Source organism: Gavia stellata, chromosome 29 (genome assembly GCF_030936135.1).
Source record: "Gavia stellata isolate bGavSte3 chromosome 29, bGavSte3.hap2, whole genome shotgun sequence".
In the NCBI taxonomy this organism is placed as follows: Eukaryota; Metazoa; Chordata; class Aves; order Gaviiformes; family Gaviidae; genus Gavia; species Gavia stellata.
In genome coordinates, this window is record NC_082622.1 from 4,747,426 (window position 1) to 4,772,796 (window position 25,371).

The 25,371-nt window shown below is 58.9% G+C and overlaps 2 protein-coding genes across 3 annotated transcripts; both read left to right on the forward strand.

Moving 5' to 3' along the window:
- The first annotated feature begins 5,049 nt into the window (after positions 1–5,049).
- Positions 5,050–13,904, forward strand: TMEM222 (transmembrane protein 222). Of its 2 annotated transcripts, none has more exons than XM_059830806.1 (6): positions 5,050–5,168; positions 7,652–7,736; positions 8,504–8,535; positions 9,189–9,285; positions 9,452–9,582; positions 10,585–13,904. In XM_059830806.1, the coding sequence occupies exons 1-6, from the start codon at positions 5,050–5,052 to the stop codon at positions 10,670–10,672; spliced, it is 552 nt and encodes a 183-aa protein (XP_059686789.1). In that variant the 3' UTR covers positions 10,673–13,904. The 2 variants fall into 2 exon arrangements, with proteins under 2 accessions (XP_059686789.1, XP_059686790.1); XM_059830807.1 differs by having other exon boundaries at positions 5,066–5,168; positions 9,452–9,510.
- SYTL1 (synaptotagmin like 1) lies at positions 13,261–25,231 on the forward strand. Its single transcript, XM_059830666.1, is given in 20 exon segments — positions 13,261–13,325; positions 14,704–14,851; positions 17,763–17,855; positions 17,858–17,953; positions 19,760–19,825; positions 19,827–19,876; positions 21,085–21,351; positions 21,698–21,843; positions 21,923–22,031; positions 22,372–22,411; positions 22,784–22,883; positions 23,069–23,163; positions 23,557–23,679; positions 23,756–23,922; positions 23,998–24,100; positions 24,209–24,370; positions 24,441–24,519; positions 24,597–24,696; positions 24,784–24,989; positions 25,092–25,231. Coding segments are annotated over 20 exon segments (2,355 nt in total).
- The last annotated feature ends 140 nt before the right edge of the window (positions 25,232–25,371 follow it).

Genomic DNA, 25,371 nt, shown 5'->3' on the forward strand with positions numbered 1-25,371 from the left:
TGGGGTGAGGATGAGAACGGCTGCCTGGGGCTTGCTGGGGAAGAGAGAAGCGATGCACACATCTTTCTGTAAGATGAATGGTGCTGTGGTGGAGTTAGTTTCTCTGAATCATGTTTCATCAGGATGGGGGGTAAAATTGATAAAATCCTCTTTGAGCCCCTGCTGAATTCAAGAGTTCAAGGTCAGCGGGGGGCAAAAAGCTGAGTAGGGAAAATGCGCCCATTTTGCCTTTTAGCTCTTCTCACGTAGCCTTTTGCCCTGAGAAGCAGAGCCCCGGTGGCTTAGGCTGTGGGGCAGACCCAAGCTCACCTGCCTGAGTCACCGTGTTGCTGACTGATCTGAGATGTTTCTGCTGTCAGAAACAAAGCACTTATTGCCTTAAAGTGTCTTGCACTCAGCGTGGTGTGTAGGACATCAACGTATAGACCCAGAGATGATCCCTTGCTAAAGGATATCACAAACTCGCTTTCTCCTCTGGGCTCCTGCTGCAAAACCTTCCAAATATTTTCCTGCCCTCCAAGCTGCAGAATGCCAGGCCTTAAGGAAGAGTTAGAAACCCAGTCTGCTATTTTCAGAATCCATTTGAACTCTTCTCAAAAATTCCCGTTGGACACCTTTCAGTTGAAGGCCTTTTGAGGCCTCTTCGTTTCAAATCCCATTTGATTATTGCTTTAAAAGACAGTTCTGCTCTAACAAAGCAGTGTGCATCCACAGCTGGAATTGGCAATCAACTAATTAGGTCAGATCTTGGACTGAATGGTTGGACAAAGGAAGCATGGAAGGGGAAGCCGAGTGGTTGAATCGTGGGTGGAAATGGCTAGAAGGACCCAGAAAACGAGTTTTATGTGTAATTTGGGTAAGGAAATTGGGTTGAGGAGGGAGAGGAGCGATATGCTCTGGGATGTGGGGAGAGGAATGATCGCAGCCCTACTGATGAGTTCACTTTTCTCCGATGTAACTGTTCGCAGTGCCAGGAACAAGTCTGCAAAGGGCTCAAGATGGCTCCTGTCTCTGAGCGAAATGGGAGCAGGATGTCAGAAAACTGCCTGCTGTTGTTGCAGTGAGGAATTCGGTCCTCTGCCTGTTACGTTCCTCGTAGCTTGTTCAGGCCTTGCTGCTGCAGGAGGTGAGACTGATCGGGAGCCCCGCCGGGGCTGGCAAGGAGAGAAGGTGGGCCTTTTTGTGGATTTCATAGCTGAGAAATCATCCTGACCTGCACTTGTCTCTCTGAGCGCTTCCACCTTGTCCCTGAGAAACTGGTGGCTTTCCCTTTAAACATAAAAGTTGCCCTGTGGATTGGCTGTGTCAATTGGAGAGGGAGAGAGAAAGAAATGCAGCTTTCAAGTGACGGGGAAGCAGAAAAGACCCGAAGGTTAAAGCTGAGGGGTGAGATGGCTTAGGGGCATTGCTTTTGGGGTGGGTGGCTGAGCCTGCGTATGTTCTTGCGCTTGTGAGTAGCACCATCATCAATACAGATGCGAGTGACGTTTCTGGTTCACGCTGAGCGATTAGAGCCTGTCAGATTGCAGCAGGCACAGACCACAGGAAAGGAACAACAAAAACGCAAAGCAACCCACCCCAGCATCACCTCAAGGGCCGGGGGAAGGACGCCTTGGTGTCCTCCATCAGCCTGTGCCTCGGTGACATTTTAAATAGACTCCTGCACGCGGTGTTGCCTGCTGTTGCCTCGGTTGTCAATGTCAGAAGGGGGAGGGGATCTCTTCCTTGAGTGGTTTGGTTCTGGCAGTCCCTGTAATGTTTGAGCTGTCACAACAGGGAAGGTTCCCAAGGAAGCCGCTTACTGAACAAGAGCTGGCTGGGTGCCTGCTTCTTTCAGGCTCAGAGATGAGCCGGGGTAGAAAGGGGAGGTAACCGAATCCCTTCCAGGCCAAGCTCCAGCTATAGCCATGGTGGCGTGCGCTTGGACAAACCCAAACCGGTTGCGCGGTCTGGGCTGTTCATTCCCGGAGCGGACAGGCCCTCCCCTCGGAAGGGCTCCATGTCTCCAGGGTGCGAGTGATGCGCTGGCACCTGCAGCGAGTAGGTAAACATCCTCCTTGGCCTGAGGATGTTTTGGGCAAGGACGGGAGGTAGAGCAGCTTCCTTGCTGAGGACGAGAGAGAGGAGCCATCGGTGGCAAGGCGCTGGCAGAAGTGGGAGTGAAACCTTTTGTTTCTCATCAAATGAGAGATTGCAAAAACAATGACGGCAGTATTCCTGCTCTGTACATTGATCCAGTATTGTAGTCAGGCAAGATAGCTGCAATAAAAAGCCCGGCCTTTAATTTTATGCATGGAGAACTTCTTACCTGCTCTCCCCGCCCCGGTTCCCCCCCCCTGCAGTTTCTTTTCCAACTGCAGCTATTTTTCCCTGCTGACTTCAGGTGTTTTGTATTCTGCTTAGATCAATAGCAGTAGAACAGCAGCAGCTTTCCAGTTGTCACTAGGAAGACCCTGCTGTCAGCTACAGCTCACCCGTTTTCTGCCAGTGCGGTACTGGGGATGGAGAGCCCTTCTGCTTGCCTGACAAACACAAAAGAAAGCTGTGCAGTACAGGAGTGCTGTATTGATTTATTTTATTTTTTTTTTTAATCCAGCCTGGGGAAAACGGTGTTCTTCCCGTGCTCCAGCAGCTGGGTTTGCCTTCCTGTGCTTGATTGAAGAGGGAATAAACTGGGCTGTCTGAAATGCCCCCTGCCCACGCGGGAGGGGGGGGGTGAGGTGGCACTGCAGGGAATTGCGTCCTGCTGAGGCTGTCGGCGTCGTCCTTGCTGCGTGGCTTTGCCAAGGGAGCTGGTCCCTGGTGATATGCTGCTTAGCAGCCTCCGAGAGACAAGCAGGAAGAGCAAATCCGTTGCCTAATCCGACAAACGCGCCAGGACCACATTAGCTGATGTGAACATTGGCCCCTATTCATAGATTTTAACAATCTCTGAAATTTGTGTTAGCCTGGAGCAAATCAATGCAAGTATTTTTCTTCATCGAACAAAAAGTGTTCACTGAAACACATACAACCTTTGTGTGCATCTTCCATCCGAAGTGCCAAAATAGGAAGCATCTGTTGGAAACCAAAGCACCAGGCATGGCTTTGCTCTCAAGGGTGTCTGTATTTCCTCGGCTTTCTTTTGGAACTGGACTATTTTGTGAATTCCCTCACCATCAGATCCCGAGGAGCACAGTCTCAGGCTCTTGATCAACTCTTGATGCAGTGACAGGTCATGCTGAGGTGATGCCCACGCTACAGCTGGACGTGAGCGCCTCAGTGGGTGGCTCTGCTTCCATCCAGATGCCTCTGAAGCAGCCCTCCCTCTCGGAGGGGCTGTCCTAAAACATGAGCTAGACTAGGAAATAAGCTGGGATGTTAGATGATCTCTTGAGGGCTCGGTAGAGGCGAGGAAATGTAGTCTGCAGTGCATTACTAAGCTAGTTGTGTTGAAGCCTGAGTACTCATTTGACAAGTTAGCGTGTATCGAGGGCGGGTAGGCCACCTCTACACTAGACTGTTAGCCAATGTTTTCCACTGCCATACCGGCAACTCCGAATTGGTGTCCCCACTGGCGTGCCTCTGCTGTGGGTAGAGGTTACCGATCTCCTGGGCTTTCAAGCTGGAAGCTTCACTAGTCTAAAATTTAGTGAGTGTGTATGTGCTGTTCTGTCCCCCAGAAGAGAGAGTACGTTGATAAATGTGGAAGGTTGGACTTGACTTAATTGTTGAGCAAAGTCAGGTAATGGAAAGCAGAACACATGAAGTAGAGATAAGAAAAGTCTTTGATGGGGGAGAGAAATTTCAGTAAAAAGTGGCGCCGTTATGTGGAAGCTCTAAGTTTGTGACGACCGTTGGGAACATGGCTCTGGCAATTAACAGGGTTTGTTAACAACAAAAGCCAGCACCTTCTGTGAGCAGAGTGCTTGCTCTGCATTGCCTCTGCTCCGCGTGCTGGAGCTATGAGGGAGGAGGAACCCAACCACGTGCAGGAAGGGGCCGAGACTGTTCTATGAGCAAAACCCCTTGGCATCCTGCTGTGTGACACCACAAACTGTGCTGGAGAGCTCTGGTGACCACGGGCCTTGAAGGGAAATGCAACTCAAGGTCTCTGCGTGAGGAGGAAATGAGCGGCTTCCAAGGAAGGCACGGAAGGATGCGAAGAGGAGAGTAGGGGCCGGGCGCTGGGCAGCTCTCCTGCACCCGCTGGGCAGAACATCCCCGTCCTGGGGCTGCTGGGCTGGGGCAAGCGCCGTCCTCCCTGTTCTTCCCACTAGTTCAGTGAGTTGTCACTCTGTATTTTGCCGAGTGTGTTGTGGTGGGTGGAAATCTGGAATAAACATCTTTCTTCTTCAGCTTTCTCGTGTAGTTTGAATTAAACTTCCTAATAAAGCACTTGTTATTTTTCTAATCCGATTCTCCATTTGTAAATGCTGTTCCACCCCTTGCAGTACCTTGACCACCTCCTCTCTCTCACGGGAGGCTTGCTGTGAGGCTTATTTCTGCTTTTGCGCTTTCCTGAGGGGGGTCTTCTGCCTGGCGGCCCCTGGGGCGGACCCTTCCAGCTCCTGATCTTTGGAAGGGCAACAGGGAGAAGCTCGCCGCTGAGGTTGGCGTGGCGGATCTGCGCAAGGTAGGCGCGAGGGGTGAAGGTACCTGCCTGGAGGAGCTTCCCCAGAGCAGAAGGCCCCGCTGCAAAACAAACTCAGGCCCTTCTGCCCCACGCGAAGCCGCTGAAGTCCTGGGGGGAAGTGCGAAGCGAAGCTCTCCGTGGCCGTGGAGAGCAGTGAGCCAACGCTTGACCAAGAAGCAGCCGCGGGGCTCTTGCCCCTCCGCCCGGGCTGGCCTGCCAGGTGGGTGAGCCCCGGGGCCCGGACCCCCCACCCCAAAACGGGGAGGGCCCGGAGGAGGGGGCGCTGGGCCCGGCGGGCCCGGGGCGGTGCTGCCCCCCCACCCCGCCCGGGGCCCGCCGGCCCTCCCGCTTCCTAGTTACCGGCCGTGCCCGGAAGCGGCCGCGGTCTCCAGGAAGTGACGCAATCGCGCCGGGCGAAGGGGCGGGCCCCGGTGATGGCGGAAGCGGAGGCCAAGATGAAGCAGTTCAATGGCGGCGGTGGTGGGACCGGGCTGGACGCCGAGCGCGGCCGTTTCCCTTACTGCGTGGTGTGGACCCCTATCCCCGTCCTGACGTGAGTGCGGGCCCTGCGCTCCCCACCGGCCCCGGGGGCGGGCGGCCCGGCTGAGGCCTGTGCCCGCGCTTCGCTACCGGGGAAGGTCCCGGGCCGGGGCCCTCCTCGCCTCTCCCGGGGCCGGCTGCCCGGCCTGCTTCGGGGTGCCTGGGCGCTCAGCCTGCTCCGGAGCGGGCAGGGAGCCCGGCCTGCTTGGGGGTAACCGGGTGCTGGCCCGCTTTGGGGCAGGCAGAGCGGGGTACGTGACTGCCTGGCCTGCTCCGGGGCGGGCAGGGCGCCCGGCCCGCTTTGGGGTGCCCGGCCCGCTTTGGGGTGCCCGGCCCGCTTTGGGGTGCCGGGGTGCCAGGCCGCTGCAGGACCGGTGTAGGATTCTCTCCTTGGGTTAGGGCTCTCCTCTCCCCGCAGCAAGGGCGTGTGTGGGGAAAGCTTTGCGGTGAGCGGGCTTGTCTCTACAGGAGCGGGAGTGGAGGGGATCCAGTGAAACGTGGGAAGCCTTTCATGTTTTTGTAGCAAGGGTTTGGCTACGGGGATCTTGGACCACCTCCTGCCTTGAGGAGAGCCTCTGCGCTTCACTTTTAATGAGTTAGAAGGCGATTTGCCTTCCCAATCTTGCCAGCCAAGCATAAGCAGGCTCCAAGGAGAACTTCTGAGTTTTTCCTCTGGTCGTGGGAAAATGAAAAGCCGTAAAATGTGGCTTTGGGGGTAGTCTGGGAACACAAAGGCTTATTTTTATGCCTTCCTCTTCCCCTCCGGTGCAAATCAGGTGATAATGTTTACTGAGCCAGGGCAGAAAGTCAGGTAGAAGACGTGGTGTGGTCCGTGCCAGGATTGGGAACGGCACCGTAACTCTCCTCGGTGAGGAGAAGCTGCAGCTCTCCTGTTGCTGTCTTGCATACAGCTACAAACCAGCATTGTTTTTTACCTCCTTTCTTTTTTGATTGCTTAAAATTTCCACCTTAGTCTTTTTCTGGAGGATTTTCCAAAGCTTTTAACCATCTTATCTCCTGCTGGGACTGTCGAAGAGAGCTGTCCTGCTGCCAAAGTCACTGGGCACCCATATTTGTTTGTGGGTTCGTTCCCTGATGAACCGTGGCATCTTCCTGTTGATTTTGTTTTGCAGCAGAAATTTCAGTGTTATTATTTGGCAAAATCTCTCGTTAGATTGCATAATAGCTCCATTTTCTCCCTCTGACGTTTCCTGTCATCCCTGGATTTGGAGGCTTGAAAGCTAGTCAGTGCTGAGAGGAGAATTAAAAAAAAGGAGGAAGCGTCTAGACCTTTGAAGGTGGCAACGCTGTGACAGCGTTATATTCAGCCGTACCTTCTGGCTGATAAAACATTGCACAGATAGCCAAACTGTCTGGCTGCTCTGCCTCGCACCAGATAGGAACGTGCAGAGGGTACGTGATGCAAGCGCAGAACGTCAAACTTTGCAGAGTCCTTTCTCTGCGTCGTAGGGTTATGTTATCAACAGGAGCTACATGCTATTTATAACCTCAGCTGCGCTTATCGGCGTGTATGGCTTGTCTTTCCTCCTAACATCCAACCGCCTCAGTCCCTTTTTATTTTGATAGTTTTAGGATCTCTCTAATTGAGCCGTGGCTTGTGAGTCTGTTTCTGTTTAACGTTGCTGTCATCTCTTCTGAAATATTAGTCGCTGTGCGCAGTCCCTCAGGGAAAGAGGAGTGAGAACTCGGAGAGAGGTCAGAAAACCTGAGATTGCCGGAGGATGTGGGAGAGAGCTGTAACTTGGCCTGAAGTATTTACTTCTAAGTGATGATGATGGAAGGGGCTTGGGATATAGATCTGCTGCTCCCTGGGGCTGTCAGTATCCAGTGGGGAGGAGAAGGTCTTTGAAACAATGGGATCATTTAGGGGAGGGAATGCTCTTCCTGGAGCCAGGAGCCCCATTGTCTGTCTGGGGTGCTTAAATCTAATTTGCTGTGAAAAGCTGCAGTGTGGATGGGTGGATGGGCAGGGTGACCTTATTTTCAGTTGTTGAAGTGGAAAGTCTGGTTTTATCTCAAGGCAGTTTCTCCTGGGTCTAACCTTTTTACTTGGGTACACAAATGGCTTTATTCTGGGAGACTGCAGCTTGCCCTTCCCTGCCAGGGATGTGTCTAGTGCAGGCCTTCGGCATCTTGCGCTCTCCCTGACTGCAGCCGCTCACGGTAAAACCCTGGAGCCTGGCTGCCCCACAGACAAGCTGACTCTAGACCTACTTGTCAGCACAGCTTTGGGTATTCCCTGCGTGTTTTTCTTTTGCTTGTACCTCTTCTGCGTCTTTACCGGTCTTTGCCTGGCTTTGGCTCACCTGCTTTCGTCTCTTGGCTGCGTATAACACGTTAACTGTGCCTGTCTATCCCATGCTATGCAGCTGGTTGTATGGCCGCTCCAGCAGTCTTCTGGCAGCATGTTGCACGCACTTGGTGTGATCGGGGGGCAAATATCTCAGCCTGACGGTTCGCTTGTTGCCTCGGTAGATGGCTCTTCCCGATCATTGGCCACATGGGTATCTGCACGTCAACTGGAGTCATTCGGGACTTCGCGGGACCGTACTTTGTCTCGGTAAGTAGACGATGGATCCGGGTGCTTAAGCAGAATCTGTGCTTGGTCTGCTTCTTACCTTCGTTGGTGACTTTTGAGCCATCCCCTGTCTTTTGCAGCTCAAAGTTCTGCAAAGTAATGGCTTTAGATGCTTCTGAAGATCACGGATCTTTGCTATTACTCTGGGCTGCTGTCCAGTGGAGGTCGTTTGGGGGATATGATAGATAGTGGTTAGTTTGGTTTGGTGAGCAGAAGGGAAAAAATCTTGTAGTCCAGGCTCTTAATTGGGAATTTTGGACCTAAATTCTCTTAATTCTGAGTAACAGAAGCTGCCTTCCAACTTCCTCAGCATGCCTGTTGCTATCACGCTGCTTAGCATCGGGTATGTGCCAGTCTTCTAAACTGCTTTATAGTCTGGTGGATTTTGAAAGTAAGGGAGTTTTAAGTTGGGGTAGTTAATATTCTTAATAGACTGGGACACTTACAACTTTGAGGTAACAAAATATTAACCGTTAAAAAAAAAAGGCGTGGGGAACAAGGTACTTATACCACATAGCTAGATGATGTCACCGTGTATAGAGTATAAATATACTCGTGCCCGGAACAGGAGTACGAAAACAATTGAAATCTAAATCCAGACACACAAATAAGATCGGTGTCTTGAGACTGCTGAGGCGGTGTGACAGTTTTATCACCAAGCGATCGTGGGCTGTGAGGCCTTCCAGCAAGAGGCATGTCATGAATATTGCGGGGGGTTATCCTCTTGAGACGTTTTTCCTTTTTTGTAGGAAGACAACATGGCATTTGGGAAGCCAGTGAAGTAAGTGCTCTTGTTAGTTTTTATTAAACTAACCAACTGACCTGCAGATGTCCTTTAATTCACGGAGGCAGACATGCTATAATATTGCTTTTCTTGTTGTTCAGATGCCCTAATTCAAGTGGATGGCTACTGTGTCTCTGCTTCTCAAGAAACCACATTAAATTAAATCTTTTTAGAAGCGTGACAGCAATGTAATGGTATTAATAACTAGAGCTGTATGGAGCCTTTCTTAAAAAAAAAAAAGAAAGAAAAAGAAAAGGCTAAAACATTTTAAGATAATGTTAACAACAAGCACTGCAAGTAAATACTGCCTGTGCCGTGCTAATGAACTGTCATCACTCACATGCCGTTAATGATTTTCTGGGGGGAGGAGGAGAGGTGCCTGGGTTTTGTGTCTCTGTCAGATAAGGTTTACGTTTTGAATGCTGGAAGATTTCACATTACGGGATGCGAAAGCAGTTCAGAGTTTTGTCTGTGCCCCTGAGGTCTGCAGTTTCTCTTTCGGGGGTGCTGTTGGGCTGAGGGTGCTGAGCATTAGTTTCTGCTGCACTCCGCAGCATACACTTGTCTTAAAGAGCATCTTCCTGCTGGGAAGAGCAAGAAGTTGTAAAGGTGCAGCAGTAATGCGAAGGGATCTGTTCTCATCCTTCTAGGTACTGGAAACTGGATCCCAGCAAAGTATACTCCACCGGTCCCAATGCTTGGGACACGGCCGTACACGATGCCTCGGAGGAGTACAAGCACCGAATGGTATGGCTCCGACGCTGATGTCCTGTCTGTGTGTGGAGGAATATCTCCCCAGTGTTTGGGTACTTGCTGCAGGAGCGGGGCCTGTGGGTCCGCACCAGCACAGGGCGCAGAACTGGGGAGCTTCAAGGACAGGATTTCTAATCCCGTGCCCCTTTTTCTGTTCCAGCACAACCTTTGCTGTGATAACTGCCATTCTCATGTGGCTCTGGCCTTAAACTTGATGAGGTACGATAACAGCACCTCCTGGAACATGGTGAAACTCTGCTTCTTCTCACTCCTGTATGGGAAGTACGTAAGGTGAGCTGAGGAGCAGTCTAGATTCAGCAGGCAAAGGGGGTGTGTTTCTTCCATTCTTCCTAGCCCTCCAAAGCTTCACTGTCCTGTGGAGAAGGGAGAAACATCTCTCCCCCACAAAATCTGGGTGCATGTTGCTGGTAGGTGGTACTGTCGCTGCCTGCTGCCTCTTCTTAGGAAAAAGAACCAAGAGTGTTTGGTGGGTTGCACTGGATGCTCCTACTGAAATACTGTATCTGGCAGCTAATTTAGGGTGCCTGGAATTTGGGAAATGCTAGCTAAAGCAAATCTCACTCTGTGTTGTCTTTTGGCTGGGTTAGGTCAGAACATAAGGTCAGAGAATGGCTTGTCTCCAAGGATTACTGGTGTCTCTTCCCTCCCTTGAATCTTGTTTACATAAAAAACTAGTCAGATTTCCAACTGGCAGGGAGCCTCCAACTTGGGTGGAGAGGGAAAGCCCGAGCTTTCCTTACTAGGAAGGGCACTTAATCTCCGTTTCAGCTCCTTGTGCCTGAAGAGGAGATTCTGCGACGACTGCCTTGCGTAAAGCTTTTGAGTGGCTCCACTTCTGTTGGGTCTTCCCTGTTCTGGAAGAGCTCCTCTACCAGCTTTTAGGCAAATGTAGTCCCTGCTGCCGTGGTTAAATACACCAGCAGTATGAATAACGAGGCTTGTGGTAATGGGGTTTCATTTTTTGTGGTCTGCCACCACTCCTGTCTGTGCAGATATGAAGCGTGCTAGTCTTTGACCTGAATCCAAGCTGGAAGGAGAGTCCAGCCGTATTGTTTATGATACAGTTATTTGTAGACCAGATTTAGCCTCCCTTTTTAATACAGTCTTAATCTCCAGGACGTGTTGTATGGCAGTGCCACCAATGGATAAGGAAGTCAGAAGGGTGTCTGTCTCCCTCTGATTTCACCAGTTATTCTCACATCCTTCTCTCCCTCTCATCTTTCTCTGCTGATTTCTTATGTTTAAACCCTCCCCCTTTTTTCCGTCTTGCAGCATAGGGGGATTTGTGAAGACCTGGCTTCCCTTTGTCCTCTTCTTGGGGGTGATCGTGACCATTGTTATGACACTTCATTTGCGGTGATGGCAGCTGTGAACTCCCCATTCCGTGGGCACAGGAAGGAAGAAACTGTGACTGATCCAGTGAGATGGAGGCGTGGGACTCTGGGAGGAGTTTTCCGGGGAAGGTGGCAGCTCCACTCCGTTGTAACAGCTCATCTTTGTTTCCTGGAACTGGCTTCTTTTCCTTCAGTTTTTGTTCTGTCGATGGTGTCTCCCAGTGTCGGGGGTCCTGAAGCCTCCTGCTCTCTCCCTGAATATGCTCCCTTTCTGCAATTTGGTAGGTAGAACCGCAATCAGGAAAGGAGAAGCGTGGGCACCTTTGCTTTCAGTGCCAAGTAAAAAGCCGCAAGGCAAACCCTACCTCCTGGTTCAGGAGCACAAGCAGATACACCTTGTAAGGTTCTCTCTGATCACCTGGTTTCTTCCTCCTGGCAGACTTCATCAAATGCTTCCTCAGATTTCCCGAGTCTCCAGGAAGGAGTTGTTGTTTTCCTGTTGCACGACTCTCCTGTAGCACGTGTTTCGAAGTGGAGGTATGGGGTTCCTCCTGGGGATGTGGAGTGCCACAGCACTCACTGACGGTCTCCCCAGTAGTGACAAAAAGGTGTTGATGGCGGGACGCTCCTCTGAGGAGACATGCAGAGGAACGCTCTGTGGCAGGGCAAATTCATCCGGTCCTGCTGGTGAGCCCAGAAAGGCAGGAAGGTCGATCGACTGGCTTGGATATGGCTCGTGGCAGTCTGCACACTTTCAATAGTCTGTTGCAGAGTTAAGAGTCTACTGCTAAGTCCCTTTTAGCTTGTGCCAGAGAAAATACAGCTTCCCTGCTTCTCCTTGTGCTCTGAATATCTAAAATTGTCGTTACGCTTCTCACGAGCTACTTGTTTTCCTTTGATCCCTAGTACTTTGTGTGTCGCAGCATATCTGAGCCTGCGGCGGTGGCAGCAGCAGCAGGTACATGTTTCTGGGGCAGAAGACTTAGCATAGGGTTTTGAAAGCATCCATGAGAGCAGCACCTGAGACCTGAGCTTAGGGGAGCCATCAGAGATTAAAAGAAGAGGTGAAGGGACTGGAAGATACCCATGTTCTGGTTGGGTTTTGCGGCAGCAAACTGGGGCAGTGGCTTTCTTGCGGCTGGTTCCAGGATGGAGAACGGGAAGGTCTCTTTACTTCCCTGGTGTGCTTCGAAGAGCGCACGGGGGGTAAAAGCACTTTGCAGGTCTGGCTTTGATGTGAGAAGTGCTGGTCTGGCAGCGTTGCGGGGGCTGATGGCCCTTTTGAGCCCTGTGTTGGGCAGGACGGGTAGCAGGGGGATAGGTTGTTCTTGAGTGCTAGGCAGGAGGTGAATTTGGACGTGACCCAGAGCCTCTTCCAGGGCGAGAGGTCCAGGTCGCTCTGGCCTGCAGATGCTGCTTTCTGTGGGGCTCTGAGCCAGGTGGCTTTTTACAAAAAAGTGTGGCTGAAGGGTTACGTGCAGTTGAGCAGATCCCCTCCGACTGCAGAGGAAGGAGGACAGCTTTTTCACTCATGCCGTGAAAGTCCAGCTCTTTACTCCACTACCTAATGGATTTCAACCTCAAGGAGTGCTCGTGGCCAGCAAGAAAGCTCTTCTCGATTGCCTGCCACCTCTGTGGCTTCCTCTTGACTGGGAAGCCCATTCACTGTCACTCTGCTGGCCCTCAGACCTGTCCCCGCGTGCCTCATCATCTGCTTCCATCTCTCCCACTCCTCTAGCCGTATTGGGAGGGTTTGGGACTCGGGCTTCTCGGTTTCTGCATTTCCTCATTTTCCCACAGTCAGATTTAAATAGTCCCTTAAACTTCTCCCTCGCATCCAGTTGTCTCTCTGTCATCTGGTGCTGGCCTTTCTGGGGTGGGTGGAGGTGTGCAGACCTCGGTGCCCTTCCCTGTCTACCTGGAACTGAAATAGTCGTCGGTGTCTGCTCCATACAGTCATTTCAAGCCTGCGTGGAGAGCGGGCTGGAGGGTGCTGGGCCTGGGGCTGATCAGAAAGCCAAGATCTTGATCAAAGAGAACCTTACGATGAAAGGATGGTGTCTTACCGAGCTACCCTGTGTCGCTGCGGTCTCCACCCAGCGAGCCTGCTGGCTAATGTGCCCTGGGACAAGCCAGTTGAACAGGAGAGATTAGTCCTTTGCCTCTGTTTTTAATTTAAGTATGATTTCTCAGAGTGACCTGCCAAGGATGCGCTCGGAGTCCCTGGCCCCAGGGCTGAAGCCAACCTGTCTTACGCAGCAGCAATAACCTAGAGACTCTTAGGCCTGTCTCACACGTTGATTCAGTGTTTTATCGATAAGCTATACAAGCGTTGCCAAAGCTGAGACTTTGAGTTGTCGGGAGAGGCCGGGAGCGGGGCTGCTGGCCACAGTCCCCACTCCTGGGACTTCTGAAAACATGTTGAGTGCCATTCCCCACCGTGGAAATCCTTGTCGTTTGCTCCTAACGCTTTTTACCAGATCTGGGTTTCAAATGGAGACATGGTGAGCAGCGAACGGGCCTCGTGGTCGGTTGGAGAGCTGGCTGCCGGGGAAGGAACGCAGCACTTCGCCTGAGTCCTGGCTGAACGGCCGAGCCGCTTCCACCAACGGAGATGGAGGATGGCTCCAGGCTTCCGAAGGAAACACGGCTAACGGGAGAACAAGGCCCAAAGCTGAGGTACCGCAGAGCCAGCCCGCACGCCCGTGCTGGACAGGCAAAGCTGTCTGTACTCACACAATGAAGGATGGTGCCCGTGGAGGTCGGATGCTGGGAGAGGCGGGTGTGGTGGTCGGATTGACGGTGTCCTACGCTGCGGCGGTGTCAGCCCAGCGCTGTGGGAGCGCGGAGGAACCCCGGCGGTGCTCGGCATGGTTTCCCACCAGCGCTGCAGCCAGCGGCTGTGCGGGGAGCGGGCTGCTTCCTCTTGTCGTGGGAGATGGCAGAAGGGGGGGTGGTAAGGAGTGTCCTCGCAGCTTCCTTCATCTCAGTACTGGCTTCTTGGGGGTGCCCCCTTTGACCAGCCACGTTAAAGGTTCACCCTGTCCTTCACCTTCCAGATGCCAGGTTTATGCTCCTCTCCTTTCCCCTTTGCACGTGCTTGTGCTGCAGAGCTCCGTGGCGTTGCCGTTGCTCTCCGGCGAGGGTGAGCCCTCCGTACCCTCATCCTTTGTTCTCTTGATCTCTGTGGGGCGCTGGATTACTTTGTAAATATTTAAACTCTGCTTCTGTGGTTTCATAATTCTGACAGTAGGGGAAATAAACTTATTTCTGTGGATGTCTCTAAGTGCCGCATCTCTTCTTGTCCAGGCTCTTTCCTCCTTCCAGCCGGGAGCGGGGTTGGTAAGGTTGGTGTTCCCCCCTGCCCCACTGAGCTCCAGCCCCTCTCCTGCCCCAAGGCAGCGTGTCTGGCTGCACGCAGGAGCTGCACCCCAAAGCTCCTCCGCCTTTTACTTTAGGAACTTGCCCTTTGCTCTGCTCCGGGGCGAAACTCGCAGCCCTGTTTTCAGACCTGCTCTTGCGAAGGGGAATTTTGGGGGCAGGAGGAACGCAATTGCTGCAGCAAGGGAAGCATTTGCAGGCTTTAATGCCGGGTCTCGCAGCCGGGGACCTGCCCAGGGTCTTTGTTACGTTTGGGAGGAGAAGGGACTCATGTTCTTGCCCTGGGCTGATCCCTGAGATCCCCTGAGGGTCAGCAGAGCCCTGTGTGGCCATGGGGAGGAGGATGCTTTTTTAGACGGTAAGATCCTTCTTGAGGGTTGATCCCCTTGAGCTGTTCCCTTTCCATAGCCTGAAGTCTCTGGCATCTCCATTTTTGTGGAGTCTGGGGTCCTTTCCCCTGCTAGGGCAGAGCCCCCCATCTTCCCTTTCCCTGCAAGCTGTTGGGGAGGGGATGTGGGGGGGGGGGCCTGGGGCTGCCGGGAGCTCCGGGGGAGCGGAGAGCAGAGTGGGATGCGGAGAGCCGGCCTCATTTTCCCCTCTCCCAGCAGGATACCACTGCCTGAACTGGGAGTGAGGGAAGCTGGGCCTCCGAGTGCTGTAACGATTGCTAATGCAGCAGCCGATTTTTCCGTTACATCTGCTATCCAGAGGCCAAAGCTGCGCTGGGGGGGGGGAAGTAGATCAGCCTTAAAATTAGGTTGTGTACAAGGCTCGGGGATTTAATGGTGCAGCCATCTTCCAAAACACCACCTGGATCCTCTCCCGCTCAGCCCCTCCATCCAAACCACGCTGCTCCTGCGGCTGCGTTAACTCCAGCCCCTGCTTTGGCTGTGGGGCTGCGAAACAGCAGCGGGGGGGATGGCAGGCAGCCTCCGAGGGGTTTATCTGTCGCTGGAGCAGGAGGTGAGGATGCAAAACCCCCCAGGAACGCGCTCTGCCCAGCGTGCGCCGCTCTGTACTGCTGTAACCATCCCTGCTCGCCTCCCAAGCGGGGCAGGATTTTTCTAACGCACTTCTGCTGCCCTGGGAGCTGCAGGGAATCTGGCTGGAGGTGCGTGGGAGCTGAGCCGCACGCTTTGGGTCATGGTATTGGGGGATTATATGGATGCAGCCAGTCTGAATGTGCCGAGATAGTCACACTCGGGTGCCCGGGGTGCTCACAGCTCTCCGGCCGCGGCAGGAGGCTGGACCGTGGAAGCCCCGCTCCTCTCAATTTTCTCTCCTGCCTCTCCAGCCCAGCCCTGGGAGGGCTGGAGGCTGAAAAGCGGAGTGGCAGGATCGGTCCCAACCTGCCAAATGGCCGGAACCAAATCATCAGAGGGACTTCGCTGCCTCCCACCCCTCTGCCCTCACCCGGCATGGCCGAGCGTGACCCATCCACCCCAGCAGCCGTGGTGCGGGGGCTTCTTCAGGGCGGGGAGCGGGACTGGGGGTTCCCGACCTCCCCGTGGGGACGGGGGAGCAGACGCCCCATCGCCATCTGTGCCACCGCCTTTGAAGCGGGGTCACTTTGCCGCAGCTGGCTGGAGGGGGCCCCCGTTTCTTATCCCCTTAGCGAGGGGGGGGGATACATCAAAGGGCTCCCTGGGAGCAATATCAAATTGCACTTAAGCATTTGCACGGTGGAAGCTTTTAAAGATGCCAGAGCGGTGGCTGGGCTGCCTGCGGCCATGGTGCCTCCAGGCTGGGGTGCCTCCGACGCTGCAGCTCCCTCCTCATCCTCGGCCACCCCATCATCCGCGTTGTTTCCCAGGCAGGGGAGGGGAAGGGGGTGCAAGACCCAACGCTGGGGCTCTTGTTGCTCGCATCTTCCCGGACAGGCCTTGCACATCATCCCCAGCCAGAGCCGGAGGTGGAATCGCTGCGAGGTCCCTGCTCTGTTGCGGGGATTAAAAATTAAAAACGAAGAGCGGGGGCTGCAAGCAAGCAGCCCCCCAGCCTGTGGGAGCTGGGTCTGTCCCCACAGGAGCTGGATCCGTCCCCACAGGAGCTGGGGTCTGTCCCCATGTCCCCGGGGAGCGCTCGGGCTCATCAAAGGCACCGGGAGGGCAGAGGGCACGGGGAGCCGGGGAGCGGAGTCCCGGGGAGGGGGACGGGGCCAGATGGCCCCATCACTGGAGGAGGGGGGGACGTGGTGGTGTAAAAGCGATGGCAGAAAGGGAAAGGGGGGTTTGGGGCTGGGGGAGGCTGCTGGGGGGGGGTGGTGGTGTCTGTGGGGCAGCTTTGGGGTTTGAAAGCCCCCCCCAGTTTGCAGAGATATTTGTGTCCTGCCGCTGGTGCCTGGGGGGGGGGGATGGAATTTAGCATCTCCTGCATCCATGGGCTCCGAGCGTCAGGACAAAGCCCTGACCTGCCCTCCAGGGTCCCTACAGAGGGACCCCCATCCCTCCCGGCCTTCTCCCCACCACCATGTTCCCCTCAGCACCTCCTGGCCGGGGGGACGTGGGCTGGGGCAGCTCCGGGGCTCCCATCCCTCCCGAGGTGCTCTTGGCAGCCGGTGGCCGTGGAGCTCAGCTCCCGCAGGAGCCGTCAAAGCCTCCGTTTCCCTCGATGCCCCCCCGGCCATGCAGCCCACCCTGGGTACTCTCTGCCAGTGGTCCCACGGGTGTTGCCCACCCAGCCAGGGTGCTGATGCTGTGGGTGCTGCCCCACTCCCCCTGCCTGCAAACCCACCGGCAGGCGAGACGCTGCCGATGCTTGGGCTCAAGCTCCCTGCCTCAGTTTCCCCCCGGGAGAGCCAGGCTTGCCTGCGCCTCCGGAAAAACGAGTCCTTGGCGGTGGGAGCAGGGCTGGGGAGCGGGACAGGACTTGCTCCTCGCCCCCACTCCCTCCCCGCTGCCCGAACACCCAGCGCAGAAATGAGGCAGAACCTGTTCTGCGCACCCACGGGGATGCTGCCAGCACCCAGCACCTGGCACCCAGCACCCAGGGGACAGAAGAGGGGTTTGCTCCCTCGGATGCTGCTTTGGGAGGTGGCGGGAGCCGGGCTGCAGGCCATCGTGGCTGCCTGGCTCGCTCCGGGGTCTCTGCAAGGAAAAACCGTCCCCGAGGGCTGGCCCAGCACCTTGCTCGCCTTGTGCTGGTGGCCAGGGTGTTCCCAGGTGTCACCGGGCTGACGCAGCCACTGCCGGTGGCTGGAGGTACCGAGGGAGGCTCTGCTTCACGGGCACTGCGGTGTGGCTGTGGCTGAGACCCAGCAAACTCACTACCCCTCTGGGTCACCGGGGGGTGGGGACACACCGCAGGATGTGCCCCACTGCTCCTCCACGCCTCCGGCCGTGGGGTTTGGCTCTGTCTGTGCTGTGCCATGTCAAGGCTGCCCCGAGCCGCCTGCCCGTGGCCCCGAGGAGGGGCACTGCCCCACTGAGCAAGCCCACCACCGAGGTGTCAGGTACCATCCGTCTGTCCATCCATCCAACCCATCTCCAGAGATCCAGGAGCAGGGGACGGATCCTGCCACGTCCTTTCCTGTCCCAGTCTCAGCCGATAAACATTTCTCACTCTGGATGTTGCTGGTATGAAGGGTCCAGGGCCGGAATGCACGGACAAGGCTCGGTGCCCACCCTGGGTGACCCGGAGCTGAGCCACCAGCCCACGAGCAGCCCCCATGGGGATGTGACAGTCCCCGAGCCATCGCTCCCCGCAGAGACCTGGCCGCGCTCGCTGCATTTCCAGAGCACCCATAGCAGGGACTTCATCCACCTGGGGCCTCTCCCCATCGGAACTGAGCAGCGAGCACCCTGCGAGGGGAGGAAGGGGAGGGTGGCCGACAGACAGACAGACAGACAGAGCCGTTGCTCAAGTCTCATTTCCTTAGAAACGGCGCTAAAAATAATCCCCTTTTCTTGCGGTCCTGTGCTCGGCGTGTGCTGCCAGGCTGCTGCCGCTGCACCCTGCCGCAGTGCCTCCCCCAGCAGCGCTGCCACCTCCCCGTAAAGCCGCTGGTGCCGAGAGCGAGGGCTGGGTGATGGCTGGAGCCTGGTGGGGAGCCTGCCCCCCCACCCCCAAGCCAGTGACCCTCCCCGTGCCATCGAGGGAAACTGAGGCACGGGCTGGGGAAGGATGCTCCTGTCCTGGGTGCTGGGGTTTGCCACTGCCAGGCATTGCTGGTCTGATCCTGTGTGGGGCTGAGCACCTGCGTTTGTCCTGGGTGGTTGGGTGCCCTGGCCCTTTGGAGCAAGATGGGATTGTGCCGGGCAGGATGGGAGCTGTGGGGCTGGCCGTACCCATGGGATGGGGCTGTGGGGCTGGCCGTACCCATGGGATGGGGATGGGGGTACCCATGGGATGGGGCTGTGGGGCTGGGGCTGTCCCATGGGATGGGAGCCATGGGGCTGGGGTTACCCTGTGGGCTGGGGGCCCTGCAAAGGCCCAGGGACCCCACGCTGCCCCACACTGGGCTTTGGGGGGGGGGTGGGGGGGGGGGGGGTGCTCCCTCCTCCATGCCCAGCAGAGACCAGTCTGCCCAGTCCCCCCCAGTTCAGCCCAGGAGCACTCCCAGAGCTGCTCCAGATAAGGCACCCCGGGGTCTCACCCTGCCCCATGTGCCCCCCCAAACCCCTGGGTGAGGATGAGGTGGGGTGGGGGGGGTCCCCACCCCGATCCCCGTACCCACACCCTTGTCTTTGAGCCTCCACCAGCCTTGGGGTCCCCCTACCCCGGGGTACTTTTCTTCCACACCACCCCTTCCCGGGCTGCCTGACACCTCCCAGTTCAACCCAGTTCAGCCCAGTTCAGTCCCGTCCGGCGGGTGCTGCTGGCTCCAGTCCCTGCTTTCGAGCCGCCGAGGCGAGGAGGCGCTTGCTCGCCTGCGGTTGACTCAGCTCTAGGCCACCAGCACCCTGCCAAGGGTGGGGACCAGGGGCCACCCGCCACCACCGGGGTCCCCGTAGGGTGCTGGGCGGGGGGACGAGCCACCGTGACCCCACGCGCAGCCCTGGGCAGGTAAGGGCAGCTGTGGGGCTCACCCCACTGCTTGCCCCATGGTGGGGCTGCACCAGCACCCTGGGGTGGGGAGCTTTGGTGGTGGTGGGGGGGGTCTGGCTCCTCTCGCCCTGCTTGGGGGGGGCTGCAGCCCTGTCCTCGCTCTGCTCCCCCCCCCAGGAGGGTTGGGGTGGGGGCTCCAGGACCCAGATTTCTGCAGTGCCTTTTATCCTCCCCAGGCTGTGCCACAAGCCTGGTCCAGCCGGTGGGGCTGGACAGGGTCTGAGGCCACGGTGATGGGCTGCAGGTGCTGGGGGGAGAGTGGGGGGGTGCTGGGGGGGGGGGGGGTGCAGCCCTGGGCTGTGGTGGGGGCTGTGGCCTGCCAGTGGCCAGAGGGCTGGGGGAGGTGGGGTGGGGGGGAGTCCCAAGGTGGGGGGCTGAGCCTGGGTGCGTTTTGGGGGAGAAGGGAGTCCTGTGTCGCCCATCGCCCCCCTCCATGGCGGCGGGTGGCTTGCAGAGGAAAAAGGGGGATGTGCAACCCCCAGTTGTGGTGTACTGGGGAGGTTTAACTGGTTTGACTGGTCTCCTGTGCAGGGTTGGGGGGTGGGGTGGGGTGTGGGTGCCCAGCACCCCTCTGCGCACCGGAACGTGGGTGCTTGTTTATGCCCTGTCTGCACCCACCCACCGGGGTCCCCACGGGGGCCGGGGAACCGCAGCAGCGCCTGGGCCAGACCTGGGTGACTTTTTAGGGTGCCGGGTCTGTTCCGGGGTGGGGGGGACACCCCCGTGCGGCACCAGTAAACAGGATACGAGCGGGCTGCGGCGGGGAGGCAGCGGCAGCATCGTCCCAACCCTGGTGACAGCCGGTACGTGTCCCCCCCCTCCACGAGACCCCCACCCAGCCCTGGTGCAGCCTGGCTGGGTGCAGGGTGCTGGTGGGTGTCGCAGGCTCCCCCCTGCCTAGCGTGGGGAGGGGGGTGCTGGGGGGGTGGGGGGGGGATCAAGGTGGTGGTGGGTCCCCGGTGCGTGATGTGGGGGGGTCCCCCCGGTGCTGGCTTGGGGGGGGTCCGTGGTGGGGTTGGCACCCATCCTGCCCACCGGCACCGGTGTGCTCAGAGCCTGCGCTGGGACCTGGGCTGGGGTCCCCAATGCTGGGGGATGTCTGAGACCCCCCCCGGGGCTGGGATGGGGCACCTATGGGGCTGGGGACAGGGCTGAGACAGGGCCACTTATGGGGCAGGGACAGGGTGACCCACAGGGCTGCGATGAGGGCACCCATGGGGCTGGGACAGGACCCTCTGTGGGACTGGGGACTGGCTCACCCGTGGGGCAGGGACAGAGTCACCTTCGGGGCTGGGGACAGGGTCACTGATGTCTGAGCCCCACGGTGGAGGCGGGAGCCCCACAGTCGTGCCGGGGTTAGGCCGTGCTGGTGCCCACGTCCCGGCAGGGTGCCCGGGGTGGTGGGGGACCGGGGGGGCCCCAGGACTGATCCTGCCCCATCGCTGCTGCAATTTCCTGCCCTCGGCATCCCGTGCCGGGCAGCGCTTTCCCAACGCCGGAGCCAGGAAGGGCAGCAGTGAGGCAACGCTGGGCAGTGGGGCAAGAGCCCCTGCTGCACTCACCACCCTGGGAGCTGTGATGAGCTGAGTACGGTCTCAGCCTGGTTTAGTGGGGGCTCATTGTGGGGACTTTTGTCACCCCTCTCGGTGCCGTGTCACCCAATGTAACCCGTGGGAAAGCAGGCAGGGGCAGAGCCAGCCCTGAGCAAACACCCTTTGCAAACACGGGCTGCGGGCAGGATCCCGGCAGCGGGCAGGGCTGGCCCTGGCACAGGGCCGGCAGCGGGGCCTGGCAGCTGGAGGAGCAGCAGGGCTTCCCTGAGCCTGCCTGCAGCCGGCCCGCGGGATTGCCCATGCTCCTTCCCTTGGCACCTCGGCACCACCCCACCCCTCGGTGTGTCCCCGTGGGGGGTCCCGGGAGTGTTTTGGGGTGCAATGGGCGGTGTGTGTGCATGCTGAGCTTCCACTCCATCTCTTTGCAGAGGGTCAGGATGATTCCCACCCCAACGCAGCCCTGCAGTCCCTCTCCAGATGCTGGCATCGCTGGTGCATGCCCGGCACGCTGAGCCGCCGCCGTCACAGCCCCCCGCTTCTTGGCACCCGCCTAAGCCAGCACCCCGGGGTGCCCCCGCCGTGTCCCCCCGCCCCACCATGGCGCTGGAGCTGGGGGCCGAGGCGCTGCTGGACCTGAGCTTCCTGACTGAGGAGGAGCGGCGTGCCATCACCGAGGTGCTGCGCCGCGACTGGCAGCTCCGCCGGTGCGAGGAGGGGCGCATCAGGTGAGATGGGGGGTCCCATCTTCAGCGTCACCCTTGGGGACAGTGGGAACCCCCCCAGGAGCAGCCAGCCTGGGTTCTGTCACCCTTGGGGGGCAGAGCAGCCAGGCTGGGGGGTCCCCTTTCCCCTGGGGATGGGGGCACCCACTGAGCCTGGCCGGGGTGAAGCCCTGTGGTGGGTGACACCGGCACTGGGGGTCCCAAACCCCCTGGGAGATGGTTGCTGGTGTCCCCAGGGCCAGTGGTGGTGGCTCCATCAGCCACTTGGGCAGGGTGATGGGGACGGTGGCGCAGGGGTCGATGGCAGCATTGGGGTGGGGGGGAGCCAACGCCGCCCTCCCACCGCCAGCAAGCTCCGCAAGTCGGTGTCGGACCCGGTGCGGCTGAGGATCCTCACCGGAGACTGGTTCAGTGACGCCCGTGCCCAGCGCCACCGGCACCACCTGGGCTCCGACCTCGTCCGTGCCTCCATCCGCCGCAGGAGGCGGCCCTGGGGTAGGCGAGGGACGGGGACACGGTGGAGGGGGACACTGGGGGCTGGGGCTCAGCCCACTGAGGTCCCCGATGTCCCCAGGAGGAGGGGACCCGGAGTGTGGTCCCAGCCTGGGTGAGCTGGAGGCCATCAGCGAGCCACTGGCAGAGGAGAAGGAGGATGAGGATGGTGTGGTGGAGTCAGAGGAGAGGTGAGGGCGGTGGAGGGGGGCCTCCTGCCCTATGGGTACCCCACGGCTGGTGGCATCTCTTATCGGTACCCCGCTGGCACGGCCCCGGGCTGCCCGGGGGAAGCTGGAGGTGGGGAACTGGGAGCAGAGCCCCTGGTGAAGGGGATGACATGGCCAGAGCTGCGCCGTCCTGGTGTCTGTCCACCGTCCCATTGTCCGTCTGTCCTCCACCCAGGGGGTTTTCTGTGGCCCTGCGGGACCCTGGCTCCATAAATAGCTGCAGGGATTGGGGAGGGGGGTAGAAAATGCTCGTTAGCCTGATGCCTGGTCGAGAGAAACTAATTATCGGCTTTTCTCGCAGCCCCGCTACGGAGGAGGCGCAGGCGGCCGCAGAGCCCCAGGTTGGTGCCTGGTGGGGGGATTGAGCCGGCACGGCAGAGCTTGCAAATGGTACCTGACACCCTGGTGATGGGCTCAAGTCAGTGGGGGAGCACCCCGCAGCCTGGATTCCCCCCAAGTTGCTGTGGCCCCAGAGTGGGGGAGCTGCGGTGTCACCCCAGGAGGGTGCTGCGTCTGGGCCAGCCTTGTGCATGGTCTTGCAAAGTATGACCCTGAATCCTGTGGCGTGAGGAGCGATGGGGGCATGTCCCAGGGGACGTCCCCCACCCTGTCCCCAGGCACCCAGAGGGGCTGGACCAAGGGGAGCAGGCGGGAGGAGAGGTGGGTGCCCAGGGTGCCCGTTTTCACCCTTTCCCCTATGTGCCACCTCGCAGCGCAGCCCCATGGCCCCTGCTCTGGAGGGGACCCCGGTGTCACAGCCTCCGCGGCAGGGTGACAGCCCACCGAGGGAGCAGGACGTCCTGCCCCAGCCAGGTAACCGAGATTTGGGGGGGCTTGGAGCCCCCAATGCTGCTTACCGGCCTCTCACCTCCTCCCAGCCCCCTCATCCTGGCCCCCATCCTTCGCTTGCCTGCCCGCTCCTCTTGCCAAATAAAGGGGACCCCCACCCGATCCACCCCTGCTACATCGGGACCCCCACGCACACTGCACCCTCCCAGGTAACACGGGAGGTGGGAACCCCTTCGGCACATCCAGCGCGGAGGAAGACGAGGAGGAGCCCGACTCTGCACACAGCGGCCCCAAGGCTGGGCAGGTGGGATGGTGGGACTGGGGGGGCTATATGGGGCTGTAAGGTCTTGGGGGGACTGTATGGGGCTGGGGAGGGCTGTATAGGGCTGTATGGGGCTGGGGGAGGCTGTATGGGGCTGCGGGGGGCTGTATGGGGCTGGGGGAGGCTGTATGGGGCTGGGGGAGGCTGCATGGGGCTGGGAAGGGCTGTATGGGGCTGGGGGGGGCTGTATGGGGCTGGGAAGGGCTGTATGGGGCTGTATGGGGCTGGGGGGGCTGTCTGGGGCATGCAAAGCCAGCATGGCACGGGCTGTGCCCAAGCACCGGGTACTTGCTGGGAGCTGGGTGCCCTCGGAAGCCCGCACTGGGGATAGGGGTTCAGGGGGTGCTGACCCCCACCTTTGCTTTGCATTTCCAGGGGCCGGGGACCCTCCAGACGGATCGGGAGTCCCCCAGCCGGGTGTCCCCACAGAACGGCCACGCGCCCCTGGGCAGCCTGCTGACAGCCAGCTCCTCCGTGTCCAGCCTCAGCTCCTCCACGGTACGGGGCCGGGGGCTGTTGGGGCGGAGGGGGTCACCCCTCCAGCCCCCCCTGACCCCGTCCCGCCACCCCGCAGCTGAGCGGCAGCCTGATGAGCCTGTACAGCGAGGGCGAGCTGGGCAGCGTGGCCGTGCGGGGCTGCGTCCAGTTCTCCCTCCGCTACGACCCGGCCAAGAAGGAGCTGCAGGTCCACGTGCTGCGGTGCCGCGAGCTGGCCGAGGCCAAGAAGCAGCGGTCGGACCCGTGAGTGCCCCAGCCCCGAGCGGCGATGGTGCCCACGGTGGTACCCATTGCACCCACCTCATTTTTTGGCTCCAGGTACATCAAGACATACCTGCTGCCGGATAAGTCCAACCGCAGCAAGCGCAAGACCACGGTGCGGAAGAAGAGCTTGGATCCCATCTTCAATGAGACCCTCAAGGTTTCTAACCCTGCTTTGGGGTGGTTTTGGGGGGGTCCCCCTGGTTCAAGGGCGCATGGATGGGTGGGGGCGGATAACCTCACCCCATCTGTGTCCCCTCCCCGCCAGTACAAGCTGGAGAAGAGGGACCTGCAGGGCCGGACCCTGAACCTCTCGGTGTGGCACCACGACAGCCTGGGCAGGAACCTCTTCCTGGGGGAGGTGGAAATCGCACTGGGCGCCTGGGACTGGGCCAACACGCGCCCCGAGTGGTTCAGCCTCCAGCCCCGGGTGAGTCCGCAGCCCCTCCAGCCCCCCCAGCCCCATCCACAACCCCCCATAACCCCCCCAACCTCCCCAGATGCCCATCTCCTCGGACGGCCTCGCCAGTCGAGGCAACCTCAACTTGGCATTGAAGTTCATCCCCGCTGGCTCGGAAGGTGAGAGGTGACCACGGGCACCGGGGAGAGTGGGGGGTCCGGCGTGGCAGGGTGCCCCTGACACCTCTTGCCCGCAGGCGGGGGGCTGCCACCCACGGGCGAGCTGCATATCTGGGTGAAGGATGCTCAGAGCCTCATCCCCCTGCAGAGCGGCACCGTGGACGCCTTCGTGCAGTGGTAAGTGGTGGGGTGGCACCCTGGGAGGCACCCAGAGGGGCTGGGGGGTGTGTGTGTGTGTGTCCCTCACCCCGCTGTCACCCCCAGCTACGTGCTGCCGGATGACAGCAAAGCGAGCCGGCAGAAGACGCGGGTGGTGAAGCGGAGCCTCAACCCCCTCTTCAACCACACCATGGTGTACGACGGCTTCCAGGCCAAGGACCTGGCCGAGGCGTGCGCCGAGTTCACCCTCTGGCACCACGAAGCCTTTTCCAAGCGCCAGCTGGGTGGGATCCGGCTCAGCCTGGGCACAGGTGAGGGTGGGGGGGAACCTTGGGCACCCCAGGGTGCCCCCCACGGCTTGCAGGGGGGGCGGTGGCATGGCTGGGGGGGTGACGGCGGTGGTCTCTCCGCAGGGAGCAGCTACGGGCTGCCGGTGGGCTGGATGGACTCGACGGCGGAGGAGCGGGGGGTGTGGGGACGCCTGCTCCAGCAGCCCGGGCAGTGGGTGGAAGCGCTGCTGCCCCTGCGGACCAACCTCGTCCCCCGGGCATAGCCCCCGGCCCCCCATGGAGCACCGGGTGCCAGTGGGACTGCGGGACGCAGGGAGGGGACAAAGCTGCACCCAGAGCATCACTGTGTGGGTCTGGGGTCTGCGCCCCCCACACACTTCCAGCAGCAATGAAGTGGCACTGG